General features: G+C 35.6%; 1 protein-coding gene and 1 non-coding gene across 2 annotated transcripts in view; one reads left to right on the top strand and one right to left on the bottom strand.

Annotated features, from left to right (window-relative positions):
- Positions 1 to 373: 373 nt before the first annotated feature.
- The window catches only part of LOC125230253 (calmodulin-like), a 129,123-nt gene continuing 108,332 nt past the window's right edge, over positions 374 to 21,164 (bottom strand). The window contains exons 4-8 of the mRNA XM_048135360.1: positions 14,488 to 14,521; positions 11,397 to 11,498; positions 3,278 to 3,413; positions 2,607 to 2,754; positions 374 to 1,298 (exon numbers count right to left, since the gene is read on the bottom strand). Of these exons, the coding sequence (XP_047991317.1) occupies positions 1,290 to 1,298; positions 2,607 to 2,754; positions 3,278 to 3,413; positions 11,397 to 11,498; positions 14,488 to 14,521 (429 nt within the window). The 3' untranslated portion in view covers positions 374 to 1,289. The remainder of the gene's footprint in view (positions 1,299 to 2,606; positions 2,755 to 3,277; positions 3,414 to 11,396; positions 11,499 to 14,487; positions 14,522 to 21,164) is intronic.
- On the top strand, positions 7,423 to 7,496 carry Trnat-agu. Its single transcript has one exon. It is a non-coding gene; the product is annotated as a tRNA-Thr (tRNA).

Here is a 21,164-nt window from a genome sequence, read left to right as displayed (position 1 = left end):
CAACCCTCAGTTTGGAAGACTTACGAAAGCCTTAGTGCTGTCCAGAAAAAAACTTTGTTATATGTTCTGTTAAACTGAATCATTCCATAATTATATACCTAACAAATTGTTACTTGCTTTCTGCTAAAAAAAAATTAAAAATTAACCATCCTCAAAATATATTCTAGTCAAAACCTCTGCAGAATGAAAATAGTCGTACAATGCATTTGTTTCTATATAATTATATCCTTGACTCTTAGACTTATATTGACCGGGATATAAATATATTCTAGACGCAGTTGCATGCATCAAACCTCTGCAGAATGAAAGCGTTACCATACTCGATGGTCTGTACACAATGTCACTACGTTTGTTTTGTTTCTAATATATATAATTATATCCTTGACTCTTTTCTTACAAAAAGGCCAAGATACAATGATCTAAGCATTTGCTGAAGAATCTTTCTGGACAGCATCATTTGTCGACACATACACTTCTAAAACTACACAAAGTCACACAACGTGTATACGTACGGATGCTAGATTATTTATTATATTATGTAGACTATGTTTTGGTACACTTACAAAAAGTTGTCGGCACAACCGATTTTTGTTAACAGCTATTTTTATTTTATTTCTACCTAGTGAATCTATAATATGACGATGCTCCTTTTTATATCTATGATGTAATTTACACTGATTGTTATGGTTAGTTTAGTTGTTTTATAATCAATTGTTTAAGGTAAGGTAATTATTAATATCGATTAGTATGTTTTAGCTGTTACAAGTAAGTCAGTTGTTTTATTAATTTAATATCAGACTTGTTTTTGTTACTAAAATAATTAAAATCAAACTGCATTATTAAATGAAATTTAATGTAAAATATCAAATGATTTTGACTACACTAGCAGTCTTTAAAACATTTAACTAATCTAAAATTTTCTATTTCAAATCAACTAACTTGTAACGGCGTTTATTCAATTCACAATTCTAGTTTCCTTTGAAATTAAGAGAAAAAAAGGTCCATATTTTTCCTCCCAATTTGTAGCGGACACACACATCTAAACATTGAGTACGTATACACTGCCACCAAGCGATCTAAGTAACGGATGAGAATGAGTATCATTAACACTGATTAGTGAGTAGTCACTTGGTAATGCCGTCCGGTTTATATAAGAGTTTCTTTACCGCCGTGTTTGTAGAGGTCCCCGTAAGGAGCGAGGTCGCTGTCCTTACGGGGAGCTGTTGCTCGAGGGGGAGGGTCTCTCGTCGGCGTTTGCTCTGCATACTAGTTTTTCGACGTCAATATTGTCACGAACTCTGAAAACAGAAAAAAAAATATTAGAAATTATTTGTTTGTAAATGTTCTTAAGTTTATGACCACATACAAACAAAACAACAAACTAAAACTACAAACAAACAAACTAAATTTGGTCAACGATTAAGGTCACTATACCTCAATGGCCCCCGTGGGCAACCTGAATCTACGGCATTTTTTTAATCAGTATGCTAGAATAAAAGTAGAAGCTTCCTGTTGCAACACATAGCTGAGCATTGTTCTAAGAAATCGGCTATCATCGACTTATTTGCTGTGAAATACCCACTAAACTAGGTCCATGACCTAGCGCAAGAAGATATTGAGCAAGTAGATGTGCTGGCATCTACCTGATCTACCAGCACTTGCCACCAAAGAAACCATTGTTAATGCAGTGATCGTAGTTGATCAATTGATCATGCTATTGTCATCCAGATCAGCCTCACGTATCATGTCGTTTACCTCCTTTTTACTAAATCTAATCATCCAGGAAGTCAATGTAAAGAATCTTATCAGTTCAGTTGACTCTGCCATCTCCAAGCCGCTGAGCCATTCAGGGGTATTCAGTATCACCAAGTCAGTAAGAAGTCTGTAAGTCTGTATACCATCGTAGATTGCGGGAGGGAGTCTTACCATCATAACAGAACTGACCATGACCATGCCGTCGCCAACGATAATAGTCAAATGTTTAGGAATCTAATCATCCAAGACTTCACTGTACATAATCTGACCAACCGCCAACTTCAAGCCCCTCACTCGTTGGTTCACTAAAGGGTAGGCAGTGGTCATCAAGGCATTCAGTCAGTAAGAAATATGTAGGTGTAACATCTTCCATCTTACAATCAATATCGTAGATAGTGGGAGATAGTCGTACCATCGTAGTTGACCATGCCGTCGCCATCGAAGTCAGCCTCGCGGATCATGTCATATACCTCCTCTTCGCTGAGCCGCTCGCCGAAGCAGCTCTAATGTCATGCCGAAGAAGCTAGTCTTCTAAGTCAGTGTAAAGAATCCTACAGTTTTAGTTGGCAGTGCCATCTCTAAGACACTCAGTCACTGAGCCATTCAAGGATAACCAGAGTGTTCACCAATAAAGTTTATAAAGGAATCTTACCATCGTAGTTGACCATGCCGTCGCTATCAGCCGCTCGCCACGGTTGGTCATTACGTGGCGAAGCTCCACGGAGTAAATTAGATCGTCTTTCTCCTTGTCCCACCGATGAAACTTGCCTGTCGTTCCCATCCAGATGTAATACCCATCCAGACATAATAGGTCGTCTACCTTAATGCTAGGTTAATGTGGGGAGTCTTACCATCGTAGTTGACCATGCCGTCACCATCGAGGTCAGCTCGCGGATCATGTCGTCCACCTCCTCTTCGCTGAGCCGCTCACCGAGGTTGGTCATGACGTGGCGAAGCTCCACGGAGGAAATTAGACCGTCGTTGTTTTTGTCGAATACCCTGGAAGAAGCGGTGGGAATTTATATAAACTTGGTATTTATTAGTAATAATTTAAGAGACACATTAAATTTAGTGATGCAGATGAGGTGGGGATAAATTTGGTATTCTGCGAGAAGTCATCTGAATACCAATATTCAGTCCCCCACATGCAAAAGGAGCACTGTAACAAATAGTAGTTGATTATATTAAGTAGTTAATATAATATAAATAAAAAAAGGTGTCTAAATACGATTTACGTTCAAATGTTACTTCAAAAGTGTTGATATATGAACTGAAAGGTTTTACGTTTCTTTCGGTATATTTAGGTTTAGTTGTGATCTCAATTATAAGGGGCTCATAACTAATAAACTAAACATAAACTGAATATTTTCCAGATGTGATAAAAATAAATCGTAGTAAAATAAAAATTAGTTTATGTGACAATTCAACATAAGATAATTGGATAAAGCAAAATTATGATAAATAATGGAGTTTGGCTTAAAGTTTATATTACAATTATGAAAATATAAGAATGTTTGCTCACCTGAAAGCCTCTCTTAGCTCGTCCTCGCCATCGGCGCCGCGCATCTTCTTGGACATCATCTGCAAAAACTCGTTAAATTCGATGGTGCCGTTGCCGTCTTGGTCCACTTCTTTCACCATGTCTCGAAGCTCAGTCTCTGTAACGTAATCATTTACTTTATTAACCTTTTGACCAGCAAATTATTATAACAGTTGTGCTTCATGTATAAAGCAGAAATCGTAGCGTCCGTTGCACTAACAATTGCAAAAAGATAAAAATTTTGTCACTTCCCTATCAATCTCATAGATAAGAAGATAGTACGAATTTGATGGCAGTAACTGACCTATTCTTTAAAATAAAAAATTTTGTTTAAAGTCACGCAGATACATCTATCACATAGAAGTCGAAAGTAAAAATTAATATTTTTAGCTGCAGGCCGTTCACACATTTCTATTCATGAGCTTTTTTGCAAAAAAAAACTTTGAACTGAAAATTGGGTCATCTAGGAGATTAAGGATTTTTTCTTCGATCCAATTTTCAAAACACTAGTATAGTTTTAACTTTTTTATTGATTACAAGTACTTATACGCAATTATTATTCATTTTGAACTTAAATTGGTTTCAATCTATAATATATTTTTTTAATCCAATATACGAAATTTTCCCCAACAAAATTGCCGCAAAAATTATCATATTTATTGAATCCCTCACTTAGGATCTGAATTCTCATTACGTCCAATATAAAAAGGATGTTGCAGAAATAGATGGTAAATTATTTCTCCCGTGGACTTTCACGATATTCCCCTGAATATAAATGAAAACAAAGAGGAGGTAGACATTTCAATTTGCGGCCCGCGATGAATGTGATTTCATGAATTTTTAGTGGCCAGATTCGAACCTTGGTGAAAACAATGATTTTGTTCCACAATCATGAGTACTTTAGGTTATGCGTTTCTTTTGTAGGTACTTTATTTTCTGATATGCAAAAAAAGTTGATAATTATTTTTAAGAAGCGTGGAAATATACAGTGTGTTGCAGCCATGCGGGTATTCATTAAAACCGATAATAATATGATCGATTAGCAATCTTTTGCGTGTCAGCTAATAATATTTATTTCAATAAACTTCAAAATTAATATTCCGAAATTGACTCATTCAATGTACAGTCAACCAATTAGAATCCTAGGCCACTCTAGAACCCTGTCGTATTGACACTGTGCTTTATTTGCTATAGCAGTTATTTGACTTTTACTGTGAAAGGGTTCTACAGTGGCCTAGGATTCAGATTGGTTGACTGTACCTATTACGTGCACGAGTTAGTATAAAAAGATCAAAACAATAAAATTATTCAAACTGCTTACTTGTGCTTGTTGAAAATCCGGTGTAAACAAAACATTTACAAAGTTAAATGATACAGGAACAGACCCTACTTATGTAATGCGAACTCATTTCGCCCCAAGGATACCGCAGGGACCCACTCTGGGTACTAGACAGTAATTGCTCAACTTAGTTTTTAAACTAATTTAAACCTAAATACAATAGGATACAAGGCACTTTTAAATAAGATTACGCTTGATTAACGTCGTTTTGGCTATTTTTAAACATTTTTTAGAAAATAACTGAATTTTGATTGATTAAATATTAGCGTTAGATTATTTATTTTGGGACAAAAAAATTCTAGTGTTTTATGAATCGTTTAAGGAATTTACCAACTAAATATTAAAATATATTAGACACATATTAGTATAACAAATAATAAAAATAGATTTAGTTTAGTTATAGTTTAATTTATTAGTTCATAGTTTTTTTTGTTAGTTTAATATGTATTCTAAGGTATTATATTTAATTATGTTCATGTAAATCATTACCTAATCCGATGGAAAAGGAAAAAAAACCATAAAGGGAGCCCTTTGTCCAGTAGTAGGACATTGATGATTTCTCGATAGCTACTGCCTACAGGCCCTTAAATGAATATGAATAAAAAAAAATATACGACATTCTTACACAAATTGACTGAGTCCCACGGTAAGCTCAAGAAGGCTTGTGTTGCAGGTACTCAGACAACGATATTATATAATATACAAATACTTATAAACATAGAAAACATCCATGACTCAGGAACAAATATCTAAGCTCATCACACAAATGAATGCCCTTACCGGGATTCGAACCCGGGACCGCGGCGTAGCAGGCAGGGTCACTACACGCTAGGCCAGACCGGTCGTCAAAATATGAATTTATAAAAAGCGATTGCAACACTCAAAATCGATATACAATTAAAATAAACACGACCTTTCCATTTTCAAAAGGAACTCGATCTTTCAAAAATATCAGATATTGCGTATTTGAATACATTTCCGTATCTTTGGGCATCGTAATATCGGTCCCTTCATACTGCCCCGACCCTAAATTTAAATAACATCTCCAAGAAAGGTTTATTTAACATTTATTTCCCTAAATCATATTATATTACGGTCAGCACAATACGATTCGCTTGCTTTTCATGATATCCTATTGAAAAAAAAAGCCTTTCAGTTTGAATAAAACACTTCATATTAGAAGGTAAGTATATTATAAAAAGTATAGGTACGCTAGCTTTTTCTCGCGGATTCGCTCGCGTTAGAAAGAGACAAAAAGTAGCCTATGTCACTCTCCATCCCTTCAACTATCTCCACTTAAAAAATCACGACAATTCATCGCTCCGTTCTGCTGCGAAAGACGGACAAACCAACAGACACATACACACTTTCCCATTTATAATATTAGTATGGATTTATTTCCCTAAATCATATTATATAAGGGTCAGTACAATACGATTCGCTTGCTTTTCATGATATCCTATTGTAAAAAAAAGCCTTTCGGTTTGAATAAAACACTTCATATATTTGAAGGTAAGTATAAAAAGTATAGGTACGCTAGCTTTTTCTCGCGGATTCGCTCGCGTTAGAAAGAGATAAAAAGTAGCCTATGTCACTCTACATCCCTTCAACTATCTCCACTTTAATCACGTCAATTCGTCGCTCCGTTTTGCCGTGAAAAACGGACAAAAAAACAGACACACACACACACACTTTCCCATTATAATATTAGTATGGATATATTGGATACCTACTTTCGTACTGCGGGCTAGCCTAAGTGACAATCGGTGACACTAAGAGGCGATCGAAAAACAGTCTGGCTCTTCGCGCCACTATAGAAGAGAGAGAGACAGCTAGCTGCGATACGTTTACTAAGCGTAAGCGATTATGCCATTGGATAGGTACATTAGGTACCCTGATTATTCTAATGTTTACCCGTGCCTGTTCTTTTGTTTTCGTCCACGAAGGCACGAAATAAAAAGCTTACGTGTGACAGGTATACCTATGGAAATTATTTTGTAAATATATTGCGCCTTTTTTTGATAGGTACTGTATTATTATGCTGGATTTATTGCGTAAAGTGCGTCAAACGACTTGGTTTTTAAATTGTATGACAATTTTTGTAGATATATTCCTACTAGATACTACTACTTTTTTATATCTCAGACCCTAATACTATAGTATATTTTAAGTGTAGGTATAGTCGCAGCACGTTCGTTATCTACATATTCGTTACCTTATTAATACAGTTACAAGATAATCTTGAAAAAGTTATAAGTACCTAGGCATTAAATGACTTCATTGTATCTACTTTGTTAGCATATCTTTGCAGAACTATAATAATTAAGTTACCATGTAATCAGCTTGCACATTTTTTCAAAGCTTTTTCTATTGTTTTTCTTTGTATAAACAGTATATTCGCGTCTTTTTATATTACGTAAATGTATTAATCTTACGCAATTTCATGGACGGACGGAAGCTTATGATCCTGATCAATAACAACTTCACGCGAGCTTTAAGATACGTCAATATAACGTCAAGATGCGATATGCATCGGAAAGTTAGTGATAAATGAAATTTCTCTAAACAGTAATGTATTTATACATATGTACTTAGACACTGACTTATCCGATCTTTGTACTTAGGTATATTTTACCTATTTTAAAGTAGAAAAGGCACCGTACAATATACAGTACTTATACCATTTAATAATTATCAGACCTACCATCGGAGAATCCCTGAAACGATAATTTTATCATAGCGTTCAGACAATAACAAGGAGTTCTGAAATTTCGTCGGCGTGAGCATCGGCGCCGTGGCTTAGTTGGTTAAAGCGCCTGTCTAGTAAACAGGAGATCGTGAGTTCGAATCTCGCCGGGGCCTTGGTTGTGTTTTTGTTTTTATTTAATTGCCAAACTCGATAATTATCCATGTTTATAAAATCGTAATAAACAAAACAATGTAGTTATGAAATATTACAAACAAGAGAAGATAAAAAAGAAACAAAAATACATTTTCTTCTGAATTAATTGAAATTATAGTAAAAAACATATTTTTGTTACTTTATGCGCGAGACAAGGCCTGTGGGACAAGTGGGACTTATATACCTAGGTTCAATTATAATTATATTATTACACAATTACTGTATCATATTTTATGCGCGATTTTACTCAAACTTACCTAAAAATGATCTAATGTTTAATTTTCAAAATTCAAAATTCATATTTAAATAAAATATGTCCTTTCGGTAGAATACTTCTTAGTTCTTGGGAGTTTCGCAAGCAGATGTCATAAATTACTGCCGTTGACATGTTTATTTACTTTTCAAAAGACTTTTTTTTTATAAGTTTTACTATCGCAGTATAGTTTTAGTATCACGTCGGCGATGGCGGGATAACTTGGACTCCTTTTCGAAAGATTGGCCAGATGTTGCTCCAAACAGGGATGAGTGGAAAAAGAGGGGGGAGGCCTTTGCCCAGCAGTGGGACACATTAGGCTCTAAATAATAATAATAATAATATTACTATCGCAGGCGTGATTTAGGTAACGTCGTCTGAGGGTATTTTTATAAACATTGGATTTTTTACAATGATTATTTGTGCCGTAATGTGCGTTAATATTTTTTATTGAGATAACACACAACATAGGAGCTCAATATTGTTAAAACTTGTGGTTCAGCAGACACCCATTTTTATTTTATTTGTCGTATCGAGTGTACAGCTACATATCGTTTTTCTACTCTTCAATGTTTAAAATCAGACTTCAGATATTCGATGGCAGTCGTTGACAGGGTTTTATACTATTACTAGCCTTTTCCCGCGGCTTCGCGCGCGTAGTAATCTATTTTCCCGTACAAACTTTGGACCCCCATTTCACCCCTTAGGAGGTGAATTTTGAAAAATCCTTCCTTAGTGCTTCTGTACACCTTTTAAGGAACTTACGAGCTAAATTTGGAATGTGTAGGACTAGCGGTTTCGACTGTGCGTTGATATGTCATCCTCATCAGTCAGTCAGTCAGTCAGTTTCTTCATTTATATATTTAGAAGTAGGTAGTAAATATCCAGAATGCGTACACCTAAATTTAAATACGCTTCATTGTGAGTACTAAAAGCAACCAATTTGTAACAGTCAAGTTCTATCACTGTCACACTTAAAATACAAACATTCATATCTGACTATATTCATGTTCATCTGAATATTATGAACAGTAAATCGATGTAGTACCTAAGGCTATAAATTATACTAAATTAATGTTGATTAATGAAACATAATAATGTTGAAATCTTTTCAACAGCGAATCATTTATACCTCTGCGTAGTTTTTTATACAAAGAGAACAATTACAAAACAACACAGCGTTTAACGTGTAAATTACTGCTGAGAATGATGTCCAGAACTCTTGCCAACACACATGCTAATATTAACATTTCTATTCTCGTACGCACAATCACCGCTGAATGTTTCTTTAAATGTAGAGATAAATGCTTTGATATATAAAAAAAAACATATACACTTACATACACATTTGATATATAAACACTTAAACAGTCCCTCTAACTACATTAAAAAAAAAACACTAAAACACGATGAATCTGTTCGTGACAAATTATGATAATATTTAATGAAAACGTTTCTTTTTAAGATGCAATTTCAATTTGGGTATTTTAGTTAAATATATTAACTACTATCATTTGCCCGCGGCTTCGCTCGCGTTAGAAAGAGACAAAAAGTAGCCTACGTCACTCTCCATCCCTTCAACTATCTCCACTTAAAAAATCACGGCAATTCGTCGCTCCGTTTTGCCGTGAAGGACGGACAAACAAACAGACACACACACACTTTCCCATTTATAATATTAGTATGGATATTTATCGAAAAACAATTGTCCATTAAGAACAACTCAGTTAAAAGATATTGCGAAACAATCTGGAAAACCGAGGTGCCGCTCTCGACTGTTTCCTCCTCCAAAACTTAAAATCAATCTGAACGAAATTTGAAAATCTGAATAATAATGAATTAATGATCTGTGTCAGTCATAGATTTTTTGGCTTTTTGTTACCAATTTTGAGTATCACTCCTTTTTTTGCGCGATAATGAAAAAGACCGATGTTGAAAATTTTGATGGGCTTTAAAAAATGAAAATATCAATAAAATCAAAACGGATACTAGCTTCGAAAACCAGGGAGGAAATAGTCGAGAGCGTTTGTATGGAAAATTAACCCCTCCTATTGAGTCTAAATTCTCAGGCTACTTATATAAATGGTATGCGTCGTAATTTCATTTCAGCAAACCAGATATAATATCCCCGCGGTTGACACCAGCACCACAAAGGCCAAGGAAACTGATATGTACAGTCAGCAGCAGAAGTTCCGTAGCGGGCAAGGTGTTCACAATGATCCTAACACGCTCTTATTGTCTTAAAAATAAGATCGTGTCAAGTTAATTTTGAACACCTTGCCCGCTACTGAACTTCTGCTGCTGACTGTACATGTCGACATTGTCCATTTTTCTTTTCTAATAATACGATTAGGGTTAATAGTAAATTGATTTCAACTTCGTCGTCAAAATAACCTAACCACAAAATTAAAATTTTGAAAAAACCCCCGACCGCGACATAGTGGACCGATTTTCATGAAACATGGCTAAGAACACTCCCGACTAACTCAGCTTTCAGACAAAAAAACTAAATCTAAATCGGTTCATCGGTTCGGGAGCTACGATGCCACAGACAGACACACACACAGACAGACAAACAGTAAGACAGACAGACAGACAGACAGACAGACAGACAGACAGACAGACAGACAGACAGACGGACAGACAGACAGACAGACACGTCAAACTTATAACACCCCTTCGTTTTTGCGTCGGGGGTTAAAAAGGGGTTAAAAGTAAATAAGATCAGATATACCTTTGGCGATCTCCTTTCTGATTGACACACATTTCTAGAACAAATTTTAAGTCGTTTTGCATGCACCAATCAGGATGAATAAGTAATCTTCAGTTATGATAATTTCATAATACTTTACTTTCTTAACCTTTACAATTTGTTAAGTTTAGATTGTGTTACATTGCTTGTATTAATGAAGAATTTACATGCCTTGAGATGCTTCAAAAGTTCCGTCTGTATTTTTATATGTCAATAATACTGTGTAGATTTTCACACGGAGAATAGAAAAAGAACTAACCTGAAGGCCTCTGCCCCAGCGAGCGCATGACGACTCCCAACCCAACATGCCAACATGCCTATCCCTACTCGATCTCCGAACAACCCAGAGTATTTCTATCAGTCTCTTTTAGTACATGGTCATGCTTAATGAGACTGTACAAGATGACATGAGGTGCTTAAAATTTTCGTCTATATTTTTTCTATGTCAATGCTATATTTTTTTATTTTTTTATTATAAACTGGACAGTGATTGACCTTTAGTCGCTCCTGATGGGAAGTGACGACAAAGCCGAAGTTGCAGCTCTGTGGTTCAGTAATAGCCTATTCACTCTTGACTTGAATACACCCAGATTGTGTTCGGCCAGGAATACAGATGAGTAGCATGTTCCATTTTAGGCAGATCGCTTTTAGAAAAGAAGAGCCAAATTGTGGTGGGGAGACAGATCTTTTTAACTACAAATATAATTGGCAGGAAGCTGCACAGGATCAGGACAAGTGGCGTGCTCTTGTTTTGGAGGTCAAGATCCTCTTTGCAGTTTGAATCTCAGAGCCACATTAGTTAGTTAGTTTATGCTATGTGTAGTTTTTTACAAGAATTACAGAAAAATAACTAACCTGAAGGTCTCTGCCCCAGCGAGCGCATGACGACTCCCAGCTCAGCCATAGTGATCGTGCCGTCTTCATCCTTGTCGAACAACATGAAGGCTTCTTTGAACTCTGGAAATTGATGGAGAAACTGTTTAGAATGTTTACTATGTTAACTTAAAAGATTTGATTGAGAATGATTTAATTCATTTAACAAGGCAAGGCAAAAAATCCTGCATTTGAGGCTCATCGCAATACCTGTGGCACCTATTTTAAAACGTCAAGTCTTGACTTTCCTTTTTTGTTACCAAAAATGTACAGAAATCTGGTAACAAAAAAGAGAGGTTTCATAAAAACTACGTAAGACATTTTGGAAAAAAAGTGGATCTTGCTTAACACCATGAACTCTATTCTATCAGCCTACCAATTTTTATCAAAATCGGAGACGTGATCCAAATGTATAAACTTTTCGGGAATTGTAAAATCGGGTAACTCGCGTAAAATTGTCGAAGGTCGCTCGACATGTTTCGCTCGGTAACGAATTCGGGAATTGCTCTGGTAGAGGCTTAGTCCTCCGAACATCCGAACTTTCATTTGTGAAATAATTTCACTCAAGGACGAGTGATCGTATGTTTTAGACATGCTCGTGAATGATACTAAAATTACACGATTTAGATATCAAATCGTACTTTCAATTGATATTTAGAGGAATACTTATGTTTTATGTGTCATTGCCTGAAAATATCGCATATTATGGGAGCTATAAAACATTGAAACCAGAAGCAAATGTGATAAATACGATCATTACCATCGTTTGATGATATTTCTGGATTTAGTTACGAAAATAAAATAAGATTGCGTATAAATGAATGACATTCGGTAAACATAAGGATGTACGGTCAAATAATTTCAATCCTAGACCACTCACCAACCCTGTCTTAGGCCTGATTTAGACGGCGTGCGAACTCGCATGCGATTTTAGTTACATTGCTGGCTGTTGAAGGTACATACAATATTGCACAGCCATCAAATACCGCAATGTAAATTAGTTTGACTGTACCATCTAGTTCCTAAATGTTTTTTTTTTTAATGGGTTTTTTAATATTACGTTGGCGGCAAACAAGCATACGGCCCGTCTGATGATAAACAGTCTTCATAGCCTACGAAGTTTCGCAACACCAGAAAGTAATGTTTTTGTCTTGTGACATTTATGTACATAAGTGATTTAACATATTTTTACCATGACACTGTCCGTAAATGTCCATTACTAAATTAACACGAGTATGGAACAATGCACACAATTCATTAGCTTTGACAAACTATCACTGGAGCCGGTTGAATAAAAACATCGAACTAGGCACGGTGTAACATCCATAATACGCAATACTCGTTAACAATGTATCTGACTACTTTATGAAATAACTAGCTTTTGCTAATTAACTAGCAATTGCGGAATGCTCCAAACAAACGTCCACCCCCCATTTTAGGGAAGGGGGGGGGGGGTGGAAAAGACAATTGAAAAGTAGCCTATGTCACTTTCCATCCTTTCAACTATCTCCACTTAAACAATAACGTCAATCCGTCGGTCCTTTCGGCTACTTTTTCTCTCTTTCTAACGCGAGCGAAGCCGCGGGCAAAAGCTAGTATATGATATAAGAGGTTTTTGTTATGTAAGCAAAAGAGAGTTTTTGTTCTGTATTTCAATTCTAGGCGTTTTCCTTGGGGTTCGTGTTACCGAGGTTCCAATAAAACGAATGCGTATGCAAAATGCAGTGAGAGCTAAAACGCTGATACGGTTAGGTAAATAAATACACAAGCCAATCAAATGAACAAATAAAAATGAACGCAGACTATTGCTGAATATTTAAAAATATATATGGGGATTATTTTTTTAAAGTAAATATTTCTAATACATTTTCGGTAACAAAAAAGGAAAGTTTCATGCAATTAACCTAGGACATTTTGGGAAACCTAGTGGATCTTGCTCAGCATCATGGACTCTATCAGCCTACCTATTTTCATCCAAATCGGAGACGTGATCCAAATGTACAAACTTAACGGGAATTGCTCAGATACGAAACTGCACTTTTTAGGGTTCCGTAGCCAAAATGGCAAAAACGGAACCCTTATAGTTTCGTCATGTCCGTCTGTCCGTCTGTCCGTCTGTCCGTCTGTCCGTCTGTCACAGCCGATTTACTCGGAAACTATAAGTACTACAGTGATGAAATTTGATGGGAATATGTGTTGTATGAACCGCTACAAAATTATGACACTAAATAGTAAAAAAAAGAATTGGGGGTGGGCCCCCCATACATGTAACTGAGGGATGAAAATTTTTTTTTCGATGTACATACCCGTGTGGGGTATCAATGGAAAGGTCTTTTAAAATGATATAAAGTTTTCTAAAAAACATTTTTCTTAAAGTGAACGGTTTTTGAGATATCAGCTCTCAAAGTCGTAAAAAGTATGTCCCCCCCCTCTATTTTTATAACTACGGGGTATAAAATTCTAAAAAAAATAGAGGTGATGCATGCTAATTAACTCTTTCAACGATTTTTGGTTTGATCAAAGTATCTCTTATAGTTTTTGAGATAGGTTGATTTAACTGTAATTTTGGTTAAATATTTGCTGCTACGGAACCCTTTGTGCGCGAGCCCGACTCGCACTTGGCCGGTTTTATTACTACGACTTAACTTTTTTCCATGTACTCATAAAGTACATGGAAAAAATAATATGGTTATTTTGGTACTAAAGGCTATTCGTATTTATTTATTTATTTAAACTTTATTGCACAAAAGACAAACTTAATGTACAAAAGGCGAACTTAATGCCATGTGGCATTCTCTACCAGTCAACCTTAAGGCAAAGCAGAGAAGATTGTAGGCGGTGCATTGAAAACATCGTATATTACATATGTTTAAATTTTTTGTTAGATTGTATTCTTCTTTGGTAAAAGTTAATCATATTAATGAGTACACTTTCATAAATAGAACCATCAGGTGTGATCGTGGTCAAACGTCTACCTATTCATACTAAAAAAAAATAAATTAAAAAATCCAAAGGACAAATTATAAGTTTTATACATATTAGCACTAAGTTAATAATATATGTATAAACATACCTGCAACCTGCTCCTCCGTAAGGCCATACTCGGACTGCGTGAAACAAAAAATGCAAATAAATTTCTATATCACATAGAAAAACAGACAAAGAAATGCATCAAAACACCCACAGAAAACTGTCTAGCAGCTAAATCAGTTGTCAGCCGTCGCAATCTTCTATATTCTTTATTATAAACGTCGTCAGTCGCCACAGTCTTAGCCATTTCCACTTAGTTCACAAACACGTAAACAGAACAGATATATTTTCACACACGAACAATTTTTTACCCGCTCCAAAACTTTTATCGCGAAAACTTTTGCCAATATCGAAGAAAAAACTTTCACATTTCAATCCTTTTTGAACCTTTTCTGTTCGAACAACAAATTCGTTGGCGCGCCCAGTTTTTTTTTTCGAATCACTTTATTTTTTGTAAAATGGAACGTTTTATTTTTAAAGATCGAACGCTATCGGACTGGCCGGTTGACACGCGCGACACATTGTCAGTGTGATTATAAAGCGTATTCTATATTTAAAACAGAATTTTGCGCGCTATAATCATCCGACGCTAGATGGCCGTTCTCTAATGTGTTTATAAATTGTTCATTATTTCTAACTAAGGATTAAGGAAGTGATACAAACATAAAATTTGAATTATGCATATTTTATAATATGTAATACCTAATGCACTGTAAATTGTTGCATTCCATGTGTTTATATCAAGATTTTATTTTAAAGGTAATGGCTTGATTTTCAGAGGGTTTTTTTACACTACTACATCTACATACACACTCATACCTACATACAACACGTTCGATTTATCCAATTCATGCACGCAGGTCAGCAATTCCCGTCAACTTTGTACAGTACAATGCCACATCAGCAAATTTTAATTGATCCTATTTTGTTACCAACATTTAGTGATATAATTACTTTCGTTTATCAGGATAATTGTTATAATTAGAAAATATAGATACTAGAGAACCTAATGGTCAATTCATCAACAAAATGTAACAAAATAGATCAAAGTTGACGGGAATTGCTGAGGCTATATTTATCTTATCAGCAAGTATATTTTCAGGTAGGTACTAGGGACATATGTAGATCAGGCAGGCAATCATGGTTGCGCGATAAATGATAAAACATCAGGCCGTCCCTATCACACCATTTGTAAGTGCGATAGGGACGGACAGATGTTTTATCATTTATCGCACGATCATACTTGCCTACCAGGACGATTCGAATGGATTTTGACGAAACGAAAAGGAGGCGTGAGGTTTCTGGTTTTCAGCGCCAATGCAAAGCGAAGGGATTATCTCTGGCTAAAAAATTTCGTGAGTTTCTAAATTGCTACGCAAAAATAAACATAACGATTTTGACGAAATTTGTTCGAGGAGGCGTGAGGGTTTCCTGGAGTTATCAGGGATGAAAAATCTATCCAGCTAAAAAAAATCGAGTTTCTAAATTGGAAAAAATAAATACTCTGTTTCACAGAATATTTATAAAATAATGCGCCCAATGTAGATGCGCCATCGCGTTATTTCCTCAATGTTGGCAGCCATGCTGCACCATTTTGGCGGGAAAATGATTGACTCACCAAACATTAACATTGACGTAATTTGACATTTTAATTATATCGCATTTCATTATTTTGGCTAGATGCGAAATAGTTTGTAATTGACAGGTAGATTTAGTTACTGACAGCGGGATTTTGTAAACAGTGGAATCGTGTATAAAAACGAGAAAACGTTACTATCGGCTTGTAAATATGTTTGTAGATTCAACTACAAAAAAGAAGGTTACTCTTGCGTGTATACTATGGGTATATATGGTAATTTATAAAATCAAATATAAATTCATTTCTAAGTCAAGACTTATAATTCCTATATAAAAGAACAGTACTTTTCAAGAACAATATAAGATTTTAACTGACACGTGATTAAATAACGCATTTACTAAGTATTTGCTTACCTTTACTAATAGAAGAGCAATTGAAACAAGAACGATAAAGTGACACGCGCACATTTTTTTCACATACTAAAACAAAAATAAGCAATTCATTTCCATCAATCATCAAATGACACTTGTAGCGCCATCTAGCTCTGAGCTAGTGAAATATAATGGAATATTTAGCAACCTCGTCAATAGATGGAGTAGTAATCGCTATGTGATAAATCTATCGTTATGTGATAAATCTATCGATTATGGTTTATTTAAAAATAAAGGAAAGTCATCTGTGTTTTATGTGTGTTTATACATACTTATATTTTAGTATCTTATATTATTTTCTGTAATGTTGTTCAATAATAAGAAAGTGTTACTCTAAGCGAGTCTTAATTCACAAATTTCTTTGCTTTAGTTAGAAAGGAACATTCATCGTACATGGTGGTATAGACATAACCTAATAATATGTAGTTACCTATGTCATTTCTTTTTTCATCATTTCATTCATAAACATCTAGGTACCCCCTTTACTCCTTTAATATCTTCGTATCAAGAGGACCCTCTTCAATTCCTATTCATTCATGAATGCATACACGTCATTTGAGCCCGCCATTTCAGTAGCCTACGAGTATATTGTCTAGTTCCATAGCTAATCAGTAAGCTACACAATAGGGTAACATATAGATAGACTATACATGTTTGCGTTCTATCGTGGTCCAGCTTCTATCTCGGGGATATGGTTTTAATCAGAATGTATTGATTACAATGACCACTAGTCTAGAGAGTGTACTCAGGAAAGTAAAACGAAAAATGTAAGATGCAAATCGAAATTGTGACGGGATCACAATAATTAGAAAATCGTTTTTTTATCCAGAAGGGAGGAAAACCTTTATGCAAGTTTTGAAATTTACTTTCATGGAGTTTTAAAAATAATAACTTTTTTTATACCACGTCGGTGGCAATCAGGTATACGGTCCGCCCGATGGAAAGCGGTCACCGTAACCTATGGACGCCTGCAACTCAATGGGTGTCACATGCACGTTGCCGACCCATTAGAAACTTGTACACTCCTTTTTTGAAGAACCCCATAACAGTTCATCGGAAATATCTCGTCAGGGAACTTAGGTAAGTTTTTTTACTTGATTACTATTTACAACCTAAACAATGGCAAATCGCTGCGCACAAGATTACACTTTATACTAGAATCTGGAAAAGTGGCAGTCATAAGTAGTCCTAAAACTTCTTAAACCAATCACCACTAAATTAAAACCGAAATAAATTACACATATGAAAGAAAAAGTGACCAAGGCCTCCAGTGCCTGAGGCTGGAATCGAACCAGCGTACCCTGCAATCGCGGCAGATGCCTATTTCCGCTCGGCCACCCAGGTCACAGATGCTGAGGTCGAAATTATCTCTCATATGAGTAATTTATACAAGGACTCGTAGCGCCCTCTGACTATGATTTATATATATAGTGGTGTGACTACTTTAAGATAGCACAAGTTGAAATATTTTCAATAGAATATAATTTGACTTGTGTTAATTAGAATCAATCACCACTAGTTTGAACACATTGGCAGTCGTAGCCAAAATGATTCATAAACCAACCCTCAAACCCACTGAATTATTACGAATGCTGTGTAATGTTTTTACCGAAGCGAGCTAGATAATTTTAACGTCTATTCTTAACGATCCGTCACTTTTCAAATTAGGCCCCGATCGATGCTCATCCTGTTGAATCATCTTCTTCCTTGCGTTGTCCCGGCATTTACCACGGCTCATGGGAGCCTGGGGTCCGCTTTGATAACTAATCCCAAGATTTGGCGTAGGCACTAGTTTTACGAAAGCGACTGCCATCTGACCTTTCAACTCGAATGGTAGGTACCACTACATAGGCCTTATTGGAATTAGTCCGATTTCCTCACGATGTTTTCCTTCACCGAAAAGCAACAGGCAAATATATGACATTTCGCACATAAGTTCTGAAAACTCATTGGTACGAGCCGGGGTGTGAACCCGCGACCTCCGGATCGAAAGTCGCACGCTCTATCCGCTAGGCCACCAGCGCTTCCTGTTGAATATCAGCACTATATTGAAGGAGCTACTTAAATACAGTAAATTTCTGCTAATCTTAGCCCTAATTATTCATAAACCAGCCCTGAACCCACTCAATCAGTATAAAACCCGAGTAATGTTTTACCGAAGTGGGCGCGGCCATTTTAACGGCTCCCCTGAACGGTCCGTCGCCTTTCTTTAATCACTCACTTTTACAGCTCACGCCTTCGCTGCCTTCAGTACATTTTTATAGCTCTTGCAAAGTCAGATTATATTATTAATATCTTTCCCATCACGGAACAAAGGTGTTGTGAATTTGTTAGGGTATCCCCCCTACATGTAAAGTGGGGACTGATTTTTTTTTCATTCCAACCCCAACGTGTAATATATTGTTGGATAGGTATTTAAAAATGAATAAGGGTTTTCTACAATCGTTTTTTGATAAAATTAATATTTTCGGAAATAACCGCTGCTAAAGGAAAGTAAAGTGTGTCCAACTTTATAAACTCTTTCTAGGAAATTTGTTTTGAACTTGATAGGTTTAGTCGTTTTCGAGGAAAATACGGAAAACTACGGAACCCTACACTGAGCATGGCCCGACACGCTCTTGGCCAGTTTTTTATTAAGCAAATAGTGTTTTGTCGGTGTTAAACTTTTGACCTTATAAGTAGTGTATGAAATTATAGACGTTAAAACAGAGGATATTTTTTACACAGTTATTATTTTGGACCATTTGGTTTTTTATCATAGATTTTAATATTTTTTATTATTGTGATTCATGAATAGAACGAACGACCAGTAAATGTAACAATTCCTTCAATATTTACGAGTATATTATTGTTACCTTTTCATGGCGTTTGAACCTTGGTCTAGGGGATTATTTTTAGACCATTCCCCTAGAAGATAATTTTCGACGAATCACAGAGGCCGATTTTTTACCTTAAATTGGTTTCTACTTAGATTTTGTTTTGACGCGACCTTAAAGATCGGTTGAGCTGCTTGTGCGAAATGCAGTGAAAGTAATGCCTGACATGTATACCCCGGAACAGCGCATGACTAATGTATACGTATTAATCTCGTAAAACTCACCGAGAAAATAGGCTACTTTCCTCATAGTCAAATCTGCTTCTTTTTAAGAACTGTCAAAACGATTTTTAACGACTTGCTAATGGATTCATATGAAATCGAATTAAGTGACCTCACGGTCAACTGATGTAAATCAGTTGACCGTGACGTCACTTAATTTGATTTATAAATATATTTATATCTGAAATATAAAATATAAATTGGATTGGATTTTTTTTTTTTTTTTTTACAGAGTAATGGTAAAAATTTTTGAATATTGTATAATTGGCTTTATTAATAGTGTGTGAACCTGCCTTAGAAATCTATATTATTTGTGGTCATGGTTCGTTAATATTTCTTGTAAGTGGGTAGCTTTTGCACATTTTAATTTTTCCTCAGTCACCCGTTGACCACGAACGCTGTAAAGAGTTCGAAACGTCGGGATGTATTTTAAATTCATTATACGCGATTTAATCCGTTTCCATAGTTTTATTTCATGATATAAATTGGAGTTAAAAATAACTCCTGTCCCTGTTTTTCTTATAATTATCTGATGCTTTATTTCGTGCATGGTATACAATATTTAATTTTTGGTACAGTCAAGTTGCCTATTATTCCAAGTCGTGTCAAAACTAGCTCAAACTCGTACCAATTTATTAAATGTAACATGTTCGCGTAACAAATTGTCCCAACGATAATTACTACGTCACCACGTTTTAATGCATAATCACCCACTCAAATTTAAATCCGCATGTAATATTGTTGTATTATATATTTACCACAAACACCGACCTAAAATGATTTAATAGCTGAATTCGCTAGTTCTCTCCACAAACCAAACGTGTGATGGAGAGGCCATATATCAAATTTATCGCATCCGCTCCATGGTCATATAACATCGCTATCACAATAAATTAAGAACTGTGAGAGACCGCAACTGTTTGGGATATTTGTCTATACTTTTACGTATATACATACTTACATATTTTGGCACATACTTTGTCAGTAGAAAAATACGGCAAATTTTCCGAATTTATGTACCTTTCTAATAATTAAAAATGCTCGGCATCAACAAAAATCAAATATTAAGAGTACATGTCATGCGTAACCAAAGGCCACGAAAAAGCGGCGTGAATGAGTTGCTGGTAGCGTCAAAGCATCGGAGCGTCAAATCAGAATACGATCCGTCGAGTGTCCATCAGCCATAGCGTGTAGCGTGTTTTTATTACCGCCAAATACGGGCGAGCCTTGCTCATGTGCAATGTGCATATCTGCCGCCATCAGATTTCGGAATTAAATGTTGGTCCTAGCCTTTGAAAACTGCGACATGTTATTGTTGACCCTCGGGTAATATGACAATTCAAACCCAACAGCGCTTAATGTATTAAACAATGAGAATAGAATTACAAAAACAAATATTATTAAAAACAAAAAATAGAAGCCTAATATAAAAATGACAGCATGATTATTTTATATATAACTAGCTTTTACCCGCGGCTTCGCCCGCGTAATAAAAGTATTCATTAAGATTTTCATTTGGATCCTTAGGTTTCTCTGGTATATTTATCTGCGATTATTTCGATTGCACATAATACTTTTGCTTGCAATGATTGTAGAAATATTACACATCGACC

Source organism: Leguminivora glycinivorella, chromosome 10 (genome assembly GCF_023078275.1).
Source record: "Leguminivora glycinivorella isolate SPB_JAAS2020 chromosome 10, LegGlyc_1.1, whole genome shotgun sequence".
Classification (NCBI taxonomy): domain Eukaryota; kingdom Metazoa; phylum Arthropoda; class Insecta; order Lepidoptera; family Tortricidae; genus Leguminivora; species Leguminivora glycinivorella.
This window is presented reverse-complemented; position numbering and strand designations above follow the sequence as displayed.